The 22,110-nt window shown below is 39.0% G+C and overlaps 1 protein-coding gene across 1 annotated transcript; it reads right to left on the bottom strand.

Annotated features, from left to right (window-relative positions):
* Positions 1-14,314: 14,314 nt before the first annotated feature.
* Positions 14,315-18,787, bottom strand: tnni1d (troponin I, skeletal, slow d). The gene is made up of 10 exons (XM_027020688.2): positions 18,749-18,787; positions 18,049-18,220; positions 17,888-17,903; positions 17,513-17,519; positions 17,277-17,312; positions 17,130-17,171; positions 16,283-16,414; positions 16,046-16,135; positions 15,633-15,815; positions 14,315-15,007 (listed from the first exon to the last, which is right to left on the bottom strand). The coding sequence occupies exons 1-10, from the start codon at positions 18,770-18,772 to the stop codon at positions 14,906-14,908; spliced, it is 804 nt and encodes a 267-aa protein (XP_026876489.2). The 5' UTR covers positions 18,773-18,787; the 3' UTR covers positions 14,315-14,905.
* Between the last annotated feature and the right edge of the window lie 3,323 nt (positions 18,788-22,110).

Genomic DNA, 22,110 nt, shown 5'->3' with positions numbered 1-22,110 from the left:
CAACTCTGTCATTAACAGACAATTTGTCTTTGTAGTTGTATCCTGTTCCCTGGGAGCTTCTTTGCAAAGCCTAGTTTTAGCCAAGTGCTTAGCTCTGCCTGCCTTGAATTAACTCTTTTAGTGGTTTCTCAGATTTCTCACTTTGGATTGAGTTTTCGGATTTTTATTTATTTATTTATTTATTTATTTATTTATTTATTTATTTATTTATTGTGGTTCGTATCTTTCTGGTTTGAATTATTAGGCTTTGTCATTATGGACATTTTTGCCTTTACTCCAAGAGGGCATATGCCAGGGAGCCACTGATGTTCACAAAAGAGGAAGACACATAGTGTTCTCAGACATGTGGGTGCCATGAATACTGGCCTATTTTAAGCAGTGATTTGTGAAATGTAGTAGAAATCTTATAATGAGGAGGAAGAAGGAAGTGATAAGATACAAAAGTTATTTAGTGCAGTATTTTAAAAAGACCAATATACCTTGGGGTGAGTTTCTTGGATGTAATTTCAGTCTTAGATTCAACATAGGTACCCATATACTTTAACCAGGATGATTACATGCAGTTGGTCTTCTGCACTGGTTAGTCTGGATGTGCTGGTGTCTTAAACTCCACTAAATATAAACATGTATGTTCTCACAGTACTAAGGACTGCATCATTGGTCAATGGCAGGCACCCTAGATGGGTCACTACACCAGGGAAAAAGAGGTGGTTGATTTCCTAGTAGACATTGGAAAGGAGTAATTTCAGTTAATGCATTACACAGCAAACCTTGACCATACTCTGCCCAGAGTATGAAATGCTTCCAGTCATTTTGAGTTTGATTGCAATGGAAGTGAAAAAACATGCCAATGTCTGTTCTTTAGATTGAGAGCGATACCCTGAGGGTAGGCTGACATTGATGTTTATACAGGAACAAAGCACCTTCCACACATGAGAAATAAAATACGGGCCTCTGTCGGACACTATGTCCTCTGGTAATCCATAAAACCTTATCACATACTGAAATAGTAACCCAGCTGTTGGGAGTTACTAAAGAGTTGGGGAGTTCAGGTAGTGGGATCAAGCAGCATGCTTTGGAAAATCTGCCTATGGCAACCGGTATAGCGGCGATTCCCTGTGAGGAAGGCAGATCAATGACAAAGTCCCCTTCTAAATGGGACCATGGATGGTGCAGTATTGGATAGTGACCCTAGTAAACCTGTGGGGGCCTGATACAAGGACTTAGTTTGACCATATGTATGGCATTCTCTCACAAGTTGCAAAACGTTGTCTAGGTGTGACCGCCAAAATATATTCTTTATGAGGTGAGTAGTATAGTGATTATCTGGTCAGAACTAGGGCTAGTATGTTCACACTAGATTACTTGATGATGTAAAGAAAAGTGCACTTAAACCCTTTCCTGATCATATTCTGGTGGGGAAGACTCCTGTTCTAGTCCACAGATTTCCAGAGTACAAGAGGCAACAAGTGAACATTAGTAAGGATGGGTTATTTTCTGTGGTATTCCCTGTAGAAACATCTAGAAAGGGTATCAGTCTTTGATCTTGACCTATACGTCACATAAGAATCAAAACAAGGAATTCTGTTAATTTGTTAGGAATTTTGTGATATTTTGTGGACTTGAAATATTCTAGATACTTATAATTGCTAAATACTAGAAAAAGGATGTTGATGTCTAGCCAGTGCTTCCAGTCTTCAAAGGCAGATTTAATGGCTAAAAGCACTCTATAAACAAGATCATAATTTTGTTATACTTCAGTGACTTTTTAAGAATATTAGGTTCATGGAAAATGCTTGTGGAATCTCCCCTTGTCTGAGACAGAAAAGTTCCTACACCGTCTCAGAAGTGTCAGTTTCCACCACAAAAGGAAGTTCTGGACTGGGGAGCGAGAGGTAAAATGAGCCCTCAGGGATTCAAACACCACCTGGGTGTCACACATGCTCAGTGATCTTTGTCCCCTTATTCTGAACACCTGTAATAATGCCTCTACTTAAACCAAGCTGCCCATCTCTTCAATGCATAGTCTTGACTCTGTGTCTCATGATCAAACTCGCCTACGGCGTCATTTTCCCTAGAGTTATTCTCATGTGTTTTTCCTTTATTTGCTAGTCTCAGAAATCTTGACTTTATCATCCTATTTCTTTCTTAAAGCCTTGTTCATATTGAACTAAATTCCTTTTTTGACTGAGTACATGACAAATATTATGCCAAAGCGATGGAAGCTGCCAGCATATAGATACAGTTAGCGTTGAGCAGATCCTGGTCAACAACAACTAGAGTTCCAACATCAACAGCTACAATATCTCACTGCTGCCATGATGTAACCCAGCAACAAACCACACTACATAGTCCATCTGCTATATCACCAGGGCATGCGATCAAGGAAGCCACTGCTGTTCCTTGCAATTCCAACTCTCCAAGTTGAAGTATTACAATGAAAACCCTACCATTTTGTGGTGGGTTTTTGCTTTAGTGCTATCCTATCACACGTCGTCACTGACTAGTCTTCCCCATGTTGCTGCACTTCAGAAATGCTAGGGTTTTGTCTGCCACAGCTCACTGGAGCACACTATTGGAGTAATCTATTATGTTTTGCACACTGGGAGCTACTAGCACCTGGCAACAGGGGATCATTAAAGAAGTTAAGACCAAGCTAGGCAGTCAGGGCGAAGGTTCTTCCTTCACTCCTTGCTTTGTGTTCTAGTCCTGTGGGATCTGCTGAAGCCATGGAACTTGGCAGAGCTCATCTCTCTGTGCATGAGTCTATGGCCTCTGTTTTTGCTGTGGAGTCTTGGATCATCTACTTTCACACTGCATCATCCACCTCAATGCTGCAACCTCCTGCTTGTTGAGTGAAAAACCTACCATTCCTTTCTCACATCTATTTTGTGTATCTGTGTTGTTTTTCTGAGGGACAGAGTCACTGTTACAGGTATAATTGACTTGAGAATGGCAAGCAACTTCACAGATTTCCAACTGGTCCAAGCTCTCAACATTCCATTAAAACTCCATTGATCAGTTCTCTAAAGCTTGTTGTCTTTGTGCCAGGTCTCTCCACAGTGTACCAAACAGCAGAGGCACTGTTCCATCATGTGTTTTGCCATTACATGCTGCCAGAGGACATGTGTGAATATACGTGACTGAGGTTGCCAATTCACATTGCAATTATGGTGGGGCCTTCATTGAGCATCCAGCTGTAACAGTGAACCTTATCTCTGGCCATCACCCTCAGTCCAAAGAGCAGGTGATGATGCTCAATCAGGAATCAAGTACCTGCATTGCTTCTGCAGTGATCCACCAGATGACTGGTCGTGCTTTCTCCCTTGGGCCAAGTATACCCAGAATGTTTTGTTACATATATCCACTGGATATGTGCTATCTTAGTTACCAGCCTTCACTCTTTCCATGGTCTCCTGAAAAGGGGCTTGTCCCAGTAGTCGATGAATGGCTTCCTTACAATGAGGAGGTATTGGCTTCAACCCATGTACACCTGCAGAGAGCCATCCTTTGGCACAAGACACAGGCCAATCTCCACTGCAGGGAGGCCCCTGAGTGCCAGTCTGGAAATTGAATCTGGCTCTTTACACATGACCTGCCTCTCTGTCACCCAACCAGAATGCTCCAACCCAGCTTTAAAGACCTCTGTAAAATTGTGTGGTGAATTAACTGGTTACTTACCACCTCCAGCTTCCCACTAATCTGCAGGTCTCTCCATCTTTCCACATCTCTTTTCCCAGGCCTGTGATGCCGGGTCACATGCAGGAGACTGAGCCCCTAGACTCTCCACTCCCAGGTCTCTCCTCACTCTGCTCCTTCCTCTACTGGAGCTGTGCATACAAGGAGGGAAAAGTACAATTTGTTACTTAGGTTTACTACGTCATTACCCTATTACTACAGATCTGTAACAAGCTACATTTTTATTATGACTATATATCAAGCGCATTATTCATTAACACTCCAAAATTTTAATTCTGTTTAACCCTTACTATCTCATATATAAATGACACTGTGACTCATTGTAGTGAAGTGGTATGAAACATTAGCATGCAATATTCATTGCTGTTTACCACAATATAATAATGAATATTGCCACTGGCAACACTCAAAGTTGATACTAAATACACCTTAGATAAATAAAGCAATTAAATAATATTTATACACATGCTAACAATAATAATAATAATGTGGTGTTGCATTTCCTATATCATATAGTTATAGTTATAGCAGAACATAATTTCTCATGTCACATTCTGCCTTTCATTATTTGCGATCTGAATAATCTTCTTCAATGGGATGACATGATGAAGGTGATGAAATTGGAATTTCTGTATACCAGAAGCCAGGGTTTAGAGTTTCTTTAGTGATTGTGCCAGTTAAATGCACATTACTTCCAGAATCCTCTAGAATCTCCAGGATTCACTTTGTACATTCTCTTAATGAGAACTCTACGTTTTCTCCCTTTCCTTAGCCATTTCAAATCCAAAAGACACAGGACGACTTTAGGGTGGCAGTCTAAGCTTCTCCATCTCTCCTCCCAGGAGTGCAAGCCAGGAGAATTTAGGTGCCCAGGTTGCGTAACATGCTCGTCGGTGCCTCTTTTTGATCTGCAGAACTTTGTCCTAGCCTTCAAATTTCTGTAGCGTAACATCAGGCTGTTGCAAGGGAAGAAAGCAGACATGTCAGAGTGAAAGTCTTTGAAAGTGAGGTATCCATAACACTCAACTGGGTTTTTCAGCTTGCGAGGCCTTGGGGAACTGGTCTTCTTTCATTTGATCAAAGAAAAGATGCTTATGCATTTGTGCTGAACTGTAAAGCGCTGTAGCAATTAATGACAAAAAGGTTTATAACATCTTGGCTGCTGAAAAGTGCGTTTTGTCACTTTTTAAAGTACAAATGATTGCCTGTGATGCACCATGCATATTGTTGAACTAAATGCAGCTGAATTCTGAAACTGTAATTCAGGATAATGTCTGCACTACTTGCACTACTATGTAATGGAATATAATTGGATCATGTGACTGTAATCCAGAGTGCATTTAAATCACATGTGCCCTCCAGCAAATCCATTAAATATAAGATAGATTACACCAATAAAGTCATGTCTGTTAGTCATCAGTGATGATTGTTCACATTCTCTTACTCGCTCTCTCTGTTTTACACACACACACACACACACACACACACACACACACACACACACACACACACACACTGATGTAAGCATGCCTTGTAAATGTTTCATTCTTTCACTCACTCACCATTCCCCATTTAGGAACATCTGTTATGGGACTGGCCAGTTAAATAATTGCAATTTTTTGCACTATGTTTCAAGACCTATTGTGTTGGCAACCTAGTGTCACAGACAAAGAACATGCAGGAAAAAAATGGTGACGCAAACGCAGGTCTCCAAATAAAGAGTTTAATGAAAGTAATGAAAGCCAATGTAACATTCAATCACCATCAGTCAGTCACAGACACAAACGGCTTATTTTTAAAAAACCCCAGATGGTATGGTGATTGAGGCACAACAAACACAAATCGAAACAGAAAAAAAAAGCAAATCGAAACGGAGAAGGTGTGCATCAAAAAGACAAAATGTAAACAAAAGCCATGTGCACTGCCTTATGAGGAGGGTACCAGTGGGGGCACCATCACAGTACCCCCCAGTAAACTTGCAAATATCACAACCATGGAAAAGCAAGGGGGGGGGGGTGCAAAAGACACTTCACCCTAACGGGTACTTGGCTGCAGAGAATGCCATTCCAACTGGAGCCCAGGGCATGGGGGACAGTACGGCACCGAATGCCCTGGCCACAGCGACACTGTGTATCCCTGGAGCATGGCGGCCCCCCATTTCTCTATTGCCCCCCCCCCCCCTCACCAACTGGGCACAGAGCTGGTGTCCACTTGTGTTATCGGGGCCCTTGGTTGACCAGGTGACCACCACCATGCTCACGCCTGCAGAAGCACAAAGCACAATTGTAAATTGAGCCCATGGGCAGGTCTCCTGGTCAGGATCAGGTCTCTTGATATGAGGTAATGGCGGTACTGACATCCCTGGCAAGCATCGGGGGAACCGTCCTTGCTTCCCAGGGGAACTCTGAGACGTCTCTGCCTGCATGGAGAGTTCTGAGGTGGAACAAGCCCCCTAACAAGCTCCTGAGAACACCACACTAGGATGCCAGGATGCTGGAAGGTTTATGGTTTAAGACAGCTAGCAAATTACATCAAATGATTGACTTATAGCCTAGTAAGAGAAAGATATTAGGTAGCTAGCTAGAAATTTCACTTCAGTTTACATTGCCTAGCTCTTGCCTATTTATATTTTTATATTCTTCATTCTGAGAGGTTGGGTGACAACTGTTTGATAAGACACTTTCATAGCCAAAACATTAGGTGTCCAAGACATCTACCTAAAACTTCCAATGGATGAAATGAATCGAGGTGCCTTAGAGGACCAGTGATATTTTTTTTGTCATCTTTTTCACAATTATTTTTCTTTGGGTTACTTCTGAGAAAAAACATGTTGGCCATATATGGCTGATGGTCCTGCTGTGGGGATCAAGCTTATTGACAAACACAATTCTGGTCCTGCTGTGGGGATCAAGCTCATTGACAAACACAATTCCTGTGACATTCGTGGATCTCTGTGATGATTGGCATCTCTTTGTTGCAAATACTTTGACAGCAAATTTTTGTTTCTTGTTTTTTCTTCCCAACTTCTGTCGCAGGTTCAAAGACGTGAGACAGCTACTCTGTGTTTGGGCCAGTGGACCTCCTAAAATCATCTTAGTTGTTTCCACAGTGACAGCTTGGCAAATGGATGGCAGCATTCTCATCTGCTGTGTTGTGTGATGAAAGAAAAAGGAACAAAAGAGAAATGAACTTAGATTGGAATTGAACAAATTAATAATATGGTATAAGGATTGACAAGCCCCATGATACTGTCAAAATGGAGAGAAAAATGTAAAGTGGAATATGTGTCACCCCAAGTGGATTTTGGATTTTGTTCTGTGCTAGGTTGTGGATTTACGGTCACTGTAATTACACTCTTCATAAGCACTGAATGGCAGTATAGTTCGAAAGGTTAACATTTTTCTAGTGAAAGAGAGAAGATAAAAGGGGAGGGAGGAGAGGGTGTAAAGGAACCTTGGAAGATATTTCCTTTCAGCTTTTTACAGCCCAGGTTTGAGGAACTGTGGAACTTCTTTTCTCAAAATAGGGTTATATATTTGTCAGCTTGGTGCAGGATCAGTTGACGGTCTTTCACCCTGGCTGAACTCTGGGTGGTTACTCGTCATTCTGTGGGAATAAGTAGGAATATACCATGACACAACTGTTGTGCAAGTTGAAAAGCAAATCGAAACAGACAATTGGACATAATTTTCAGTGAAAGCAATCTTGTTTTTTTTCACTTTTCTTTCCTTTTTTCTTCTCTTTGATGATCTTGGTGGTCTCTTATCGTGGCAAGACACCTGTAGAATAAATAAATATGGGCTTAATTGAGGAAAATAATGAATATGGTCAATATTTCTGCCACAATTTATATGTTCCTTTGGTGGATTTATTGTAACCTTCTTTAAATATTTATAAACTCATCCCTTTGTTAAGTAAATGTTAAGGTGAGTGTTACAGGCCTTGAAAACAAGGAAAAACCCTGCAGATTCTAATCTGCATTTACATGTATCCTATAGGGACTGTAAATACCTAACCAAGAAATAGCAAGGCCTGACCTTACTGGTAAGAAGCCCAGAATAACCCTAGCTTCATAGAGAATGTTTTGATGTATAACATTTTAATCAGTAATCTGTTTCCTCCAGAGCAGGCCCAGTATTTAGATGCTACTGGGAAAGTAATCACTGCGTTTCCTCACTCACCTATTCTGTGCATACTTTAGACATCTACATTCATTGACGGATTTAGTTCTTTCATTTGGCTAATTCTGTCCTCCATCCTGTCATCACTGGCTAGAGTTTCTTATACTGTTTATCAGTATAAGATAAACTGTAAGTGTCTGTAAGTGTCTAATCAAGGGGAAGGACAGTGAGCATGCCAACTTTTTTAAAACCTTGTGTATTTCAGTCAATTCTGCCGTAACTAAGGCTGAGCTTAGTTTCTGACATTGTTTGTCTGCCCTCTTTTTTTCTGCTTTAAAAATGGTTCTACTCTTCCTCATCAGTATTCCTCTCTTTCCAGAACTGCCTCAATAAATTGATCAAAAGAGATCAGTCATAAAACCTCATTTCTGTAAACACTGGGAGTTAGATATGGATATGACATTTTATGTATCCTGATGAAGACCTGAGAGGGTCGCATGCATTGGTATAGTTTTATATAAAGCTATGTGTTAATGAAGGCTTCTTATAGTTCTCCACGATGGTCTGCCTGGACTCTTGTTTGCTCTGTGAGCTATGATGTAATATGTATAAATGTCAGCCGCAGAAGTAGATGTGGAAGCAGAAGTGATATAAGTAGCATAAAATCCAAACAAAATTATGGTTAATGAGGAGTGAAACAAATAAAACACTGAAGTGGTTGTGCTAGAAATTGTTGTGAGGTTTGAAACATTTTGACACCTGTCTAATAAGTTATACCTTCTAGCCATTTGGTATTAAAACACTGCATATTAACATTTCCAACTGTGCTGTCTTTTTCAACTTCCACCATATGTTTACATAGAAGTTATGTTGTCATTCTGTCATCGGCACCATGTTCTTATATACATATTAAGTATTCTGAGTTTAAAGATTTTTTGTCAATGATTTTTTTTTTTTAAAGGCCTGTCACACTCTGTGGTATACAGAAATGTCCAAAACCCAGAGTCATGCCTGCGCTGCTACCCAACCAAGACAGCACATGCACGCATGCAGCCTCCAGTCGCTGTCAACCACCGTTCTGATCCAGCCTACCCAATCTCCCACTTACTAGTTATACCCTGCACCTGTTTCCATTGTTTAAACCCTGCAGGTGCTGAACTCCAGCACTTCACATGAAGTGTAGCTGCTGCCTTATAATACCAGCCTGCTTTCAAGCCTTTTATACGCCATTTTGCCAATTATTTTTATTTTTCTTAATAAAAGTGCTACCACACACACATTTTTCCAAACTCGTGTTTCACTTCTGCACCATAAAATCTCTTGCCTATTATTTTGTCGTACATACATTTTTCTCCCAAATATCACTGGAGCCTTTGAATTATAAGGTTGTCAAAAATGTTTTTAAAAAATGCCACAAGAAAGCTAAAACTACTGCAAAGAACTGACATCAGAGGACCTCTCCTAAAAAGTAATAAATAATACTATGGAAGCCAGCTAGCTTTGTCAGTGACTATCCTTAATGCATAATTATAGAACTAGTTTTAACATTGTTGAAGGCTAAAACAATTGTTTCTGAAGTGTGTAAGGCTAATATGAATTACTGTAGTTATGTAATAATGTTAGAGAAGAGATTTTTTCAGATTAGCTCCCAATATTTCACAGCCAACACCACTGTAGGTGAATGCTTCACATTGTTTTCTGGGTTTTTTTTAATTATTGTTATTATTTAACATTGTGTTTGCACTGTGTGTACGTGTAAATCTGTATTGGGCCATGGAGTTCTCTTTGTGCTCTGGAGTAAGGGAATACTGTCCAATACCTTTGGAATGAACTGGGGTGGCATTTGTGATCCAGAACTAATCATCCAACACTAATGCGTGACCTCATTAATGCTCTCATGGCTGAAGGCATTCAAGTCCTCTGACACCACCTGCTGTGGACAACTTTCTGACATCATTTAACTTGGACATAGCAATTTCAAGTATTTTCAACTGCTTAATGATATCATAACTCAGAGCATGCAAAAAAAATCAGATGGCAAAATACATTTAAATTTAAAGTTTTTTATTCAACACAGGATGCACTAGAGGCAATTTTTGAAGAAAAAGAGTCACTCATTTGTTCCATAGAGAAAATCACTGTAGACCCTGGGTTCCTAAAATGGGCATGACACCAACTAGATTGTGTGTGACTTCAGTGGTCTATTGTCTGCAGGGTACAGGCTAGCTATCTAGTCTCAGTCATTAGCTAGCTTAGTTAAACCTAGGTTTTTAACTAGACATCTTCCGGTGTCCATATTACCAAGTTGCCTAGCAACTGTTCCAAGGCTTTAAACCTTTTTTTAATCAGTGGTAAATTATTCAAAAGAAACGTGGATTGAATATAGATAATTTCTGTATTTAAATAATCTATATACTGCTGTTAGCCTACAGTTTCTTCTATTCCATTACAACCCAGCCCTGTTCATAATATAGCCTAGGAATTTGTTTTCGTTTATTTCTGAGTGTTCATTTTCACAGCTGTACTTCAAATACACAAGATTCCCAATGACACCTTATCTTTGAAGCTTTATCCATAAAATCTGGTAATTATTTTAAGGATTCACCAGTATTAGACAATTGTGAGGCAAATGTGTCTTCAGTGGCGATGTTATTTCACAAAACTATCTGTAATTCTGTACACCTCAATATCACATAATGATGTTTTTTACATAATGACAATTTGTTCTGTAACCGGGCTATCGTATTTCTGCTAGTATAAACCAAACAACACCCTCTGGGGCCACAATCACCCACACACATACCTACACAAGATACACACAAAGAGCATGTTCAGTTTCTGTAAAACGAATGTGCAACCATTTCTGGAACTGCATTGATTTCTCTCCTACTGATGTCCATACCTGGCACAGAGATGGACACAGCTAAACACAAGCACCTGCTTCCACTGTGTCTTCCACACAACCCAGGTCTTTCATCCCTGCCCTTTTATTATGCATGAGTAATACGTGCGATTCACAAGGCCTGGTACAATGCAGGCTCAAGCAATTGACTTTCAAAGATTTCAGTGAAACATATGCAGTATAGATCACTGCCAATAATCCATTAGCCACATTGAGGTAAGACACTGAAGAGCTCGAATTCGATCTTTCGACTCAAACAGCAGCTGCCTATGGCCGCTGTTCTTAACCTCTCCGTTCAGCTGGCCATGTCAAATAGCACCACTGTGAATAACAACCAAAAAATAGGACCTCCTGCTCCAGAACGCATAATGTAATTTACAATAAAATTAATATACAGAAATTTATATTGTATACTTATTATATGAATTTTCTGATTACTTTTGGTGGCTGACATAAGCTCTCAAAAAGAATTCATGGCCCATACTTTTTATGGTATTACATTTGGTCAGGAACAAATGCATAATTTCACACCAGGTCCATAAGATGCCCAGTAAAGTAACTGTAATGGTGATATTGTGGGAAAAGTGCCCCCCACCCCAAGACATTTCAGCCCTTAGAGTACCTAATGAACCCTCTGTGTCCCTATAATCATTACCTAGCAATATTTCTCTTGGCTTTTAGATAGTATCAGGATCCTACATTTTCCTTCTCCATTTCAGCTGCAGTTGTACCAAAACAAAATTGCATTTCACTTCTGCGGTTTTATACATGTACAGAGTTTGAGGGTAATTTGTGAAACGCCAGAGTACTCCATCATGTTTGAGCATGGGGGGGTCCATTTAATATGGTCAATGCCCAGGAGTACATTGTAAAGTGTTAAATGATTTGTATATGACATTTTTTGCAGCTTTTTGAGAAAAAAGTATGGTTGTGTTAATAAAAATGAATTTATTATATCTGCTCAGCCAGCGCACCTCTCCCCAGTGAACATGACAACAGCGTCCTGTCACTGATAAATATTAACAGGAAGCACTTGTGCAGCACATTTGACTATATTCTCTCTTCTTGAATAATTTATTAGTTCTCAGCAGTAGAGAGGAGAGGCATGTTTATGCAGCCTTCTGCAACTGCCCTCTCTGTGATTCGCTGCACATTTAACTGGTAGTTTTTCCTCATCATGCAATGGTGAGGAACACACCCCACTGACAGCCACAGTGGCGCTTGGACTGTATGAGGAAGAGCAAGCCATTGTACCACTGACATGTAATTACAGTACTCAAAAGATTTTGTCCAAAGTCTCCCGTAGATCTTTTTTTGCATCACAATTACAGAGGTAGAGCCCTTAATAGAAGGAATAGTCTGAAAATTGAGCCTGGCTCTTTATACCCTAGGATTTGATTAACCTTTATAGACTCTTATTAAACGGACATGACGATGTAGGTACTACTTGTTACCCTATATAAATTATCCCATATGAATATGCAACATTCATATTCATTCGTTACTTTAACATACCATTCAGGCCCGTGCGCAGACCCTTACAAAGACAGGCGCTCAAAGTTAAAAAGCAGCAGAGATTTAGAAACAGCAACTACGCCCTGACCTGCTTCGCATTTCAGTCTTAGAATGGATACACTGCCTTCAGCTACCTCCCGTTTCTTTCATTTTCCTTTTGCCTTACTTCGTTCCTTTTTCTCACTAAAAAGGAATTAAGAATATTAAACAAAATAATGAGAGACAATCATGCGGTGGTCGAGAAGACCCATCGCGCTGCAGTTACCAGTTGTGCTATAAAATAATTAAAAAAAAAATAAAAAACCGCGCCGCAACTGTACAAAACATCAAAATGACAACACATGCGCTACGTTTCAAAAGCTCGATGCAAATTCATGAACGCTATACAAATTCAGAAAACACTTTATTCAAAATGACAAACGTTACATTTCGGGAAAGCGGTGCAAAGTCAGAAAACGCATACAAGTACGCATACAGAAAACATGTTTAGAAACACTGCAACAACAGTCACAGCACAGATGAAATGTTGATTTGGATGGAAAACGAAAGGCGCTTGCGCAACCTAGTGAAAATGTATATTTGTGACAGCCATGGTTTTGTCATTGGTATATGGTACAGAATGAGCAACTGGCCTATTCATGCCTCGCATTCTTGATCATGCTGCTAGTGTTAGGCTGTAAAAAACGCAAGCTTAAAGATCGCTGATAAAACAAATTCCTGTTTATCACAAATATAAACCTGACCCTGCCCGTAAATAACTAGCTAGATCCATTCAGGTACATTCAGAGTGTGTTACTCAGTTCAACCTGATGGGGTCTAATACAACTCATTTTCTGTGTATATGCCTACATTTCGTGTTATTGATTTCAAACCATATTTTGTATGTATGTAAAAACATCACACTTCAGATAAGATAGAATAAGACAATTAACGGGACAGTCATTGTAGCAGACCAGCAAACCAAACTCTTAGTTGTAGTAGACCGGCTAAATTACCACCCTCTGAATGTAGCTAGTTAGCTAACTGTATTAAGACAACAAGCTAGTCGTGTTAAACGAGATGTTTATCAATGTTCTGTTGAACCTAGCAACAAATATGCAAGAATGCATACGAACATGAATAGGTCAGTTATTCGTACTGTATCAGCCTAACCAATGTAACGATATAACGGTGTATAATCGCACATATAAGCGAATTATATTTCCTCAGCTATTGTTACCGCTGGTCTCATAGGAGTCCAGCCCCTGCGTGTCCTCCGGTTATACTCCCGTGTGTAGTGGCTGAATTTGGAGCGTTTCTTAACTTGCATTGCGTTTTTTGAATTTGCACCGCGTATGGGAAATGTAGCGCACATGCTTTCATTTTGTTCAATTTGAACTGTGTAATCGCAGCGCGTTTTGCATTTGCAGCGCGATGGGTCTTCGCGGCTGCCGTACAATCGGCCGCAAGTAAACTGCAAAGTGAAGTATTGAATCTTTAAATCAAAACTGGCCACAAACGGCAGGCTATATGCTGTAAAAGCAATGGAATGGAAAGTCTTTTTTGTACCCAGTACACATCCAAGCTAGCCAACTATGGAAGACAGAGATCTATGTAGCCAGCTCCCTTAGGCTGTACGCTCTGAGATCCCAAATTCATTATTTTCCTATTAAAACTACAAGTTATATAAATCCCATTGATTCATTCTATGTAAATTTGTCTAATACATGGAAATATTTTCTCCTGAACATCTGGCAAGCCTTCTTTATAAACCTCTCTATATAAACATATACAATAACACATTTAAATTAAAAGGGCCCTGCAGGCATCAAGGGGCAAAGGGGCAAGTTGGTTTTGTGACAAACAAAATTTTAAAAAGTCTGCAAAACTCTTTATGTTCCTGAGTAGCATTAAGCTTGAATTTGAATCTCTGTTATTTCTTAGAAGCATTTACCTGTGCAGGTAGAGATAAAACTGAGAGCCATAACCCCAACCCACATGGCAGTGTAAGTCTTTGGTATGTGTCTGCATTATTTTTTGCCTATACATGTAATAAAGGAGCTGATAAATTACTCATAAAGAGAGGGAAACACACAGGTTGCTTTAGGAGCGTTTAATACACACTTTAAGACTTTTAAATAATGCATACAGATAAACTATGTCACAGAAAATGGGATAGTACAACTGTTTTTGGTGGAGTGTCTATAGCCCCTTCCCATCTCATCTCTGTAGTATCTATAATGTCATATACGGCACTATTTCAGATCAGATACAATTGGTAACACACAGGGGACCGCACTCTTAAAAACAGAAAACTATTCATTATCCATAAAGTAATCCACAATTAGAAGAGATCAAGAAACAACCTGAACTCAAATACAGAAACAGAAAGGTGGCTTTAAATAGTTCTAATACATATTTATTAATTGTCCATGATTGACTTATTATAAGAGAAAGAAATAACCTGAAGTTAATTTTATAACGTTTAAGGTGGCTTCGGAGTTTAGTTGATTGCCAGTATTTTTTAATCCTTAATTAAGACCTGAAAAGACAGGTAAGGTGATTTCTAAGACAAGCGGGACTCTTGATTGGTTAATTAGGTCAAGCTCAATTGAAACTGTAAGCTGCTTTCCCTTCTTTTGCCCTCACCATGACCCTCCAGAAGATCACATCGGTCTCAAGATGAACTCTACTGGCCTCCTCCAGCAGCATCAAACATCTTCTTTCGGCCTTCCATACCAGACATGGCTTCCACATTCTTACGCCAGTCACCTACCTCAGAAGTCAGGACCTGACAGTGTGAAAAAATGGTGATAGATGGTGAGATGGTGGTTGGATGGTGATGTGAGGTGGCTAGCCAAGAGTGAGAGTGACACTTATCAAGCCTCTGTATTTGTTGAAAACTGCCTAACTGCAAAATTGTTTTTTTTTTGTGATAAATATAAATTGCAGTTAAGCAGTTTATGCAAGTATGGAGTATGCTTAATAAGTGTGAAAAAGCTAATGAGGTGAGAAATGTCCTCCCAAAGCATGTCATTGAAAAATGCTCGAAAAACAAATGGTACAATTTGGCTCAGTGCTACAATGCCATCTACAGGACAAAACCAAAAAAATCTCTAACACCATAGCAAGTAGTAAATACTCTCTCTGGAACATTGTGTTAGAGGTATGTCGATCAACTTCTGTATGTAAAAAAAACTTGAACATTCTCGATTCCATAATTAGTTGAATCCGGCAGAATTAATTGGACAAACCACCAGGCAAGGCTTTTAAAACCTTTTTAAAACCTTTTTGAAACAGGAGTTTTAAAAACCTGTGTACTGCCATTTCCAGACTGGGAGCACCCTTAGTTTAACCAACTAAATATCTCAATTTTGTATGCTATCAAAAATGCTCCTTCTTAAAGTATTTCATACCTTCTCTTGCTTGATGTCTTCCTTCTTGACAGACTTAAGGTTTGCTCGGAGGTCCATGGAGCCCTTGTGTTTGGAGCCCAGGAGAGCTCGCATCATCTCATCTGCAGACACGCGGACCTTCCTCAGGGCTGGCTTCTTAAACTTACCTCCCAGATCTTGAACTTTCAGCTTCAGCTCATGAATCTTGGGTGAAGGGGGAGAGATGACCACAGAACATGCAGATATGTCTGAGCAACTTTGTTGGTCTATGACATCTAAAATATCTTTCTGCCCCAGTATTCTATTGACAGACACTGAACTGTATACATCACCAACACTGTGACTGGACGAATGTATTTTAAATGAAGATTTAGGTATAATATGGACAATGGCATCCATATATGAGCAGATCCAGTTGAATGGTTTACACTCACATCTTTGTTGTGTTTCATCACCTTAGCTTCATAGTCATACCTCTCTTCATCTACAATATCAATCTTCTCATGAAGCTGTCTGCAAAGATTCTGGAAGACATGAGCAAGCAGCAAGCAAAATGTGCACTAATTAGGATGTAACAGATTACAGAGAGCAATGTGTTGTCTTTTTATCAACAGCCTACATAATTTTTTCTATCAGCTGGCATGTGATCAAGAGCGATTCCTTGAATCTACCTGTAACTCCCCCAGTGAGAGACCCGAGAGCTGCAGAGGAGGCAGTTTTTCTCCCAGGTAACGCACTTTCTCCTCGTCCCTGTCCTGCGTCTCCTTCTCCAGCTCCTCCACAGCTCTGTTGAGGAGGAGCATCTGTTTGGACAGCACAGACATGTCATAGGACAGGAAGATCCTTCATTCACTGATCAAATGGTTATTCATTATTAAAAACAGCACTGCATCATACACAGAGCCAGAAAAAGAGGCATCATCAGAAGTGGGCTTAAGCCCCAAATGTTCGATACCAGCCCTGAATGTTTTTTTCTCAGGTTCTCAGGTTTATTAAAACTGTGCTTGCTGCTACAGTCAATATAAAAATGTATGCTGCAGGGTTGAGCACTGAATGCCCAGCCAACATCCATGGGCAGACACATAACGCACTTGCTTTATTTTAGCACTGTAAAACCACGTAGTTATTTAGAAATCAAATAATATTTAAATAGTATTGGCAATTTTTTTTTCAGTGGGTGGATTTCTTATAGCTCAAGCAAGGATTTGTAAACTTTTGATCAGGGATTTGTTTTACCCTTTTGATTAAATGTAATTATTCCCAATTATTCTTAAAATGATACTTGATCGACACTCATTTCCAAAATAAAATTGCTCTACTGAACTGCAAAAGCTAATTAAAATATAAACATACAATTTAGAGCTCTTATTGCTTGTGATAATACACATAATCAGACTTCTTTTATTAGAAAACTCCTCATTCATTTAAAATACTTGCTACCACCCATGGAAGGTAGATGATATATACATTAGGCCTACAGTATTTAAATCTATTATGAACAGAATCACTGAAACAAACCTTAAGAGAAAGTTTTCGGGATGCAGAAATCTTGCATTTTGGCTGTAAAAATTAAAATACAAATTAAATACTTATAACAATGGATATGTTATTCACCATCTTGTTCTACAGTATCTTGAGCTCTAGTGAGATCATTTCTATAAATACCTTGTCGAAAGCCTTTGGGTTCCCTTTTGGACGTCCCTGGTATTACCATGACAAAGAGAAAAAGGCACAAGAACAATTAGTATTGAGCTATCCATATCTTTAAAGTGACAATTTCAGTTTGTTTTTAAATGACATGAGACAACTACTGAATTTAGAAAAAAAAATTAATAAACACACTTTGAAATACAGAATATTCAGTTATGCTGTATGTAAAATAATCTGAAAATGATGCTTACCAAGATGCTATAATCCGATGATTAAGAACAAGCAAGAGAAAATACATTTAGCAGTGAAACAAATCTTGAAGCATTTATTCAATGCATGATAATGAAGAGTATTTGGAAATTCTTGGCTTAGCCAAAAATGTCACTTTCAACAATACCTGCCCTCATTGTAGAATCTCAGTAATAGTCACTAACTAGGCTGTCAGCTTTTGTTCTAAAAATATTTAATAGCCTATTTGTATCATGACAAAAATTATTTTTTGTAACAAAAACACATTAGTTGTTACCATAATGTAATTATCATTTTATTCCTAAAAAGCATTTATGAAAAAGCATTTGGTGTAAAATGTAAATCAGACAAGACACAAGAAAAAGATGCATACTTACTCTGACATTGTGATATCTTTGTGCATATTAGGAAAGGGAAATTTAAAACATGTTACTTCATATAAAATCTATATTCTAATCCATAATGCTATGGGTCCTTTCTTTTAAAAAGGGACCCTGAGGTGTCTTAACGGTGATATTATTTCAGAATTAGTGGTTACCTGGGTGCTGGGTAGTAGATGACCACTGACTGAGACCTGGTGGCAATGGCAGGGCTAAGACAATGGTATCTTTGAAGTCCTGACTGGTGCCAGACAGCAGATATAGCCCAGTGTTTGACTCAGGAATGACTGGGCAGGCCTCCAGGGATGTAATATCACCCACTGGGAGGTCCTAACAATACATCCAGTATACAAGAATACACCATGAGTTCCACTGGAATGGACTGTTTGTAGATCACACACACACACACACACACACACACACACACACACACACACACACACACACACATAATTTGCTCTTTGTTGTATTGCACTGAGATTTAGCATGTGTAACATCAATGTAGAAACAACTGTTTTATATATACCACATACTTAACCAGTGTCATGTATTTCCCCATGTATTTTCTCTAATAAGAATAAACCTTCAAAAATTGAAGTAGTGAATGTATTGAATAAGACTGCATTGCTTGATCCTATATCTAGTTTTTTTTATTAAGATACAATGATACTAATTTATGAATATGATCTAAAGCAGTGATTTTGAGTTTGTAGATTTCATCAAACAAAGATTTCTTAAAACCTTCTTTGTAGTGGAGTGCAAGGATTATATTAATCATGATTACATGATATTGTATTACATCACGAACAAAATGTTTGCTAGTTTAACAGTAGTAATGATGGGGTCATTCTAACTGACCTTATGCACTGTTTCATACACCATACTACCTCCATCTCTCCAACTTTGTCTCATACCAAAGGCTCCTGCATGTTGCCTAAGAGGGAAAATAATAATAAGAAAGCAATCTTCTTAAATTATATGGTACACATAGCTGCACAGATATGCACAGATTTTTTTTTGCCAATGTATCTTACACACTCACTCACATTTACCAGACTGAAGATTCTACATTTGATAACATGAGTGAAATATCTTTTTTTGTAAAGAGAACTAACTGGAGGTGCCTGCATGAATGATACTGTGTGTCCTTGTTTACAAAAATTAAGTTTAAGTCCAGGATTTGTTGGAAAATATAATACTAATGTTGAACTGGCCTCATGGAAAACACCAAAGTCTTTAACTGTAGTTTTTGGTTTTACAAAGTAACCATCATTGTCTATGGTAAAATAAAACAACTGTAATTAAAACTGTCTCAGTATCAGCGCTTAATTTATTAAGAGCAGAGCAGATTGCAATAACATTTTCCAAAATCATATATAGAAAAGATATGCTGGAAATAGGTAACAGGAGAGGTTTGAGGGATCAAGATGTAGTTCCCTAAGAAAAGTTTATTAACAGTCTAAAGTGTCACAGTTTTCCCACTGCACCATGTGGTTTCATTTTTGTTTTTTGTCCTGTTTAATTCTCTGCCCTGGTCTCATGTTATGTACATCTGTGCTCTTCATTGTGTTCAAGTATGTCTTGTTTACTCTGATTTGGCTTTGTATATATTCATCTTGTATTCTGGATTGTTTTTGCTCTGCCAAGTTCTAACTGACATAATTTTACATTCTAGTTATGTTTGTTTGAAACCTGACTACCCAACCTTGGAATGAAGGACTATGTCCGTTGATTTGCCCGTAATACACACAGCTCAGCTCAGCATTTTTGTCCTGCCTCATCCCAGTGCACATTGCATAAAGGATAACATTAAGGTATAAAGCTCATTATACACAAAAGAACTAAACTCCTCAAAACCTCTCAGAAAAACATTCACTTAGAAATTTTGGCCCCTCGACTGTTTATCATCAGAAGCTGTGGTAGCACATAATGGATCGATTACTGGCAGCCTGGCACTGGACTGGATCATTTATGATCTCTGTGTGCTTACTGTATAACCCTCATTGCTGCTAATGTCTAGAGCACAAAGTCTGTGCGTAGATTGAACCAGCAGCAATCATCATTTTTCCTTCAGAGGATTCTGTGATCACTCTGCTACCACGCAAGGTTCCTCATTTCCCACTCCAGTCTCACACAGAAGACAACACCCTCTCAGTGTCTTTATGAAAACAATTTGCAAATTCCATGTTGGTTTTTCACTGACAGCACATAGAGTGTATAGCAACTGCTGAGACATGTTTAACAAACAATTGTTAATAGAGTTGATTTAACTAATTCTACCATGCAGTTGATTTGTGAGTCATTAGCACATTAAGCCCATGGGATAGAACGGTATTGGCATGATTTTATAGCAAAAGAGAACACCAACACTTTACTTTATTAAAAAACACTATTCCCAACTCAAGGCAAAATGACACTCCTTCCCTTTCATTCCTCATTGCTCTTCAGGAGGAAACTGAGAATCCTTAGTAGTTTTTTATTGAGTCATTTGTGAACAGAGGTGCTGCATTGCTTTGTATCAAGTTTAAAAATAACTTCTAGTGGCACAAAAGCCTGGTGATACTTAACAAGAGATTCTCTCCGTGCTATTCAAATGACCTCCAGACCCGTTTTTTTGCCAGCTTCACTCACACTGTCAAGATTCAATAAAGAATTTTTAAATGTGTGTAGAACTTTCCATAATACATGCAAATCAATGCATGAATGAATTTGCCATTGCCACAATGAACAAAACCATGTCATTAAAGGGAATAGGTGACCTTAGCAAGGCTATCTGTATTCACCTAATAAATGACCAGTAATTCAGTAGCAAACTTGTGCATAGGTATCCTATCCGTCTTTAGTATGAAATTATGTTATGCTAAGCATGCTTGTTATCTACAGTCCAAAGGATACACCTCATTGGATATTTTGCCAGGATTTCACCCATTGCAGAGGTCAGACTGCAAACCTTAGTGTTTTGCTTACATTTATTATCCTTGCATTATAATCACACTTATTATTGCTGGTGTCACTGTTGCAAAGGTACTAAAACACATTACAATTTAAGATAATCAGTTAAAAACATCAAAGCCAAATACAGTTTGCATTGCTGCTACAATGTGGTCATATGTTCTCAAATGAAGAACCTATAGGTCCCACAGGACATTGTGATATAAAGAATAACCCTACTACTCAAATGTCACATCTCTGAATCCCCCCAGCACACACACACACATATACACACACACACACACACACACACACACACACCATACTGCGATGGAACAGAAGTGGGTGCAGACAAATGTTGTTGTCATACTAGCGTTTAGCCTGAGCAGGTGGCTCTACTATTTATTGAGCAACATGATGCTAGCACAATTGCTGGGGCCTTGCGCATCACACACTTGTTGCTCCCGTTATCTTTCTCAGAAAGCCACTGCTGGCTCAATGGGGCTTTGCTTTTTCAGCACTGCCGATATAAGGAATAGATCATAAGATCCTAAATTATAGATAGTTCACTGTAGACCACTTACTTTGGTGGAGTTATCGGGTACTGAACCTAAAGCTCTGATTTACAGACTTTATTCTGTAGTGTTTGAATGTATGAATAGCCAATAAAAGTATAACTTAATCCAGGACTTGGTTTAACCTCTGAAACATTGGTCTTGTTATTTAACTATTAATCTTTAAGGTATAATTTAGTAGCTACTCTGAATTATTATTTAACTGCATTGCTATCAATATGAAAGCTATGTGATTTCAAGAGTAAGGAATGAGACTCTGGGTCTACCAGTGGGGCCTTGCCAAGCAAAGGGTTAAATTGTATCCATACTTTAGACTGATGTCATGTAAGCTACCTTTGTCAGTGCCTCTGGTTCTGTCTACACCACAGTAGATGAGTGGAACAGTTGCTCTTTCAAGAATGGTTTATGCCAGGATAGACTTGTTCCAGACGCCATCCTCCCCCCACCAACTATTTGTCCACTACCCTTCTCTGTCTTCATTTCAAAGAATTCCTTGGATGGTGGATGCAGTCCCCTGGCAGTGCACTCAGATGCTAATTATAAACCTCTGTATTAGCATGTTGACTGCCAAGATTGGGCAAATATGCCAAGTCCCTGCATACGAACCATTTTAGCATTTTAATTCAAAGAAATTGTGCCCAGCAGTAGAGAGCACATATTTTTCCTACAAAGGGGGGCTTCAGTCCCTCCACTCGAGTCCTGCACTCCAGTGCT

This window comes from Electrophorus electricus, chromosome 7 (assembly GCF_013358815.1).
Source record: "Electrophorus electricus isolate fEleEle1 chromosome 7, fEleEle1.pri, whole genome shotgun sequence".
Taxonomy (NCBI): Eukaryota; Metazoa; Chordata; class Actinopteri; order Gymnotiformes; family Gymnotidae; genus Electrophorus; species Electrophorus electricus.
The sequence above is the reverse complement of the archived record's forward strand: the minus strand, read 5'-3'. Positions and strand labels throughout refer to the sequence as shown.

Excerpts from the sequence above, each read along its gene's own strand:
- tnni1d (XM_027020688.2), bottom strand. The coding sequence starts at position 18,772 with ATGGTGTATGAAACAGTGCATAAG. Across the intron at positions 17,172-17,276 it reads ACCCAAAGGCTTTCGACAAG|CCAAAATGCAAGATTTCTGC; the intron begins GTATTTATAGAA and ends TAATTTTTACAG. Across the intron at positions 15,816-16,045 it reads TGATGAAACACAACAAAGAT|ATTCATGAGCTGAAGCTGAA; the intron begins GTGAGTGTAAAC and ends CCTTCACCCAAG.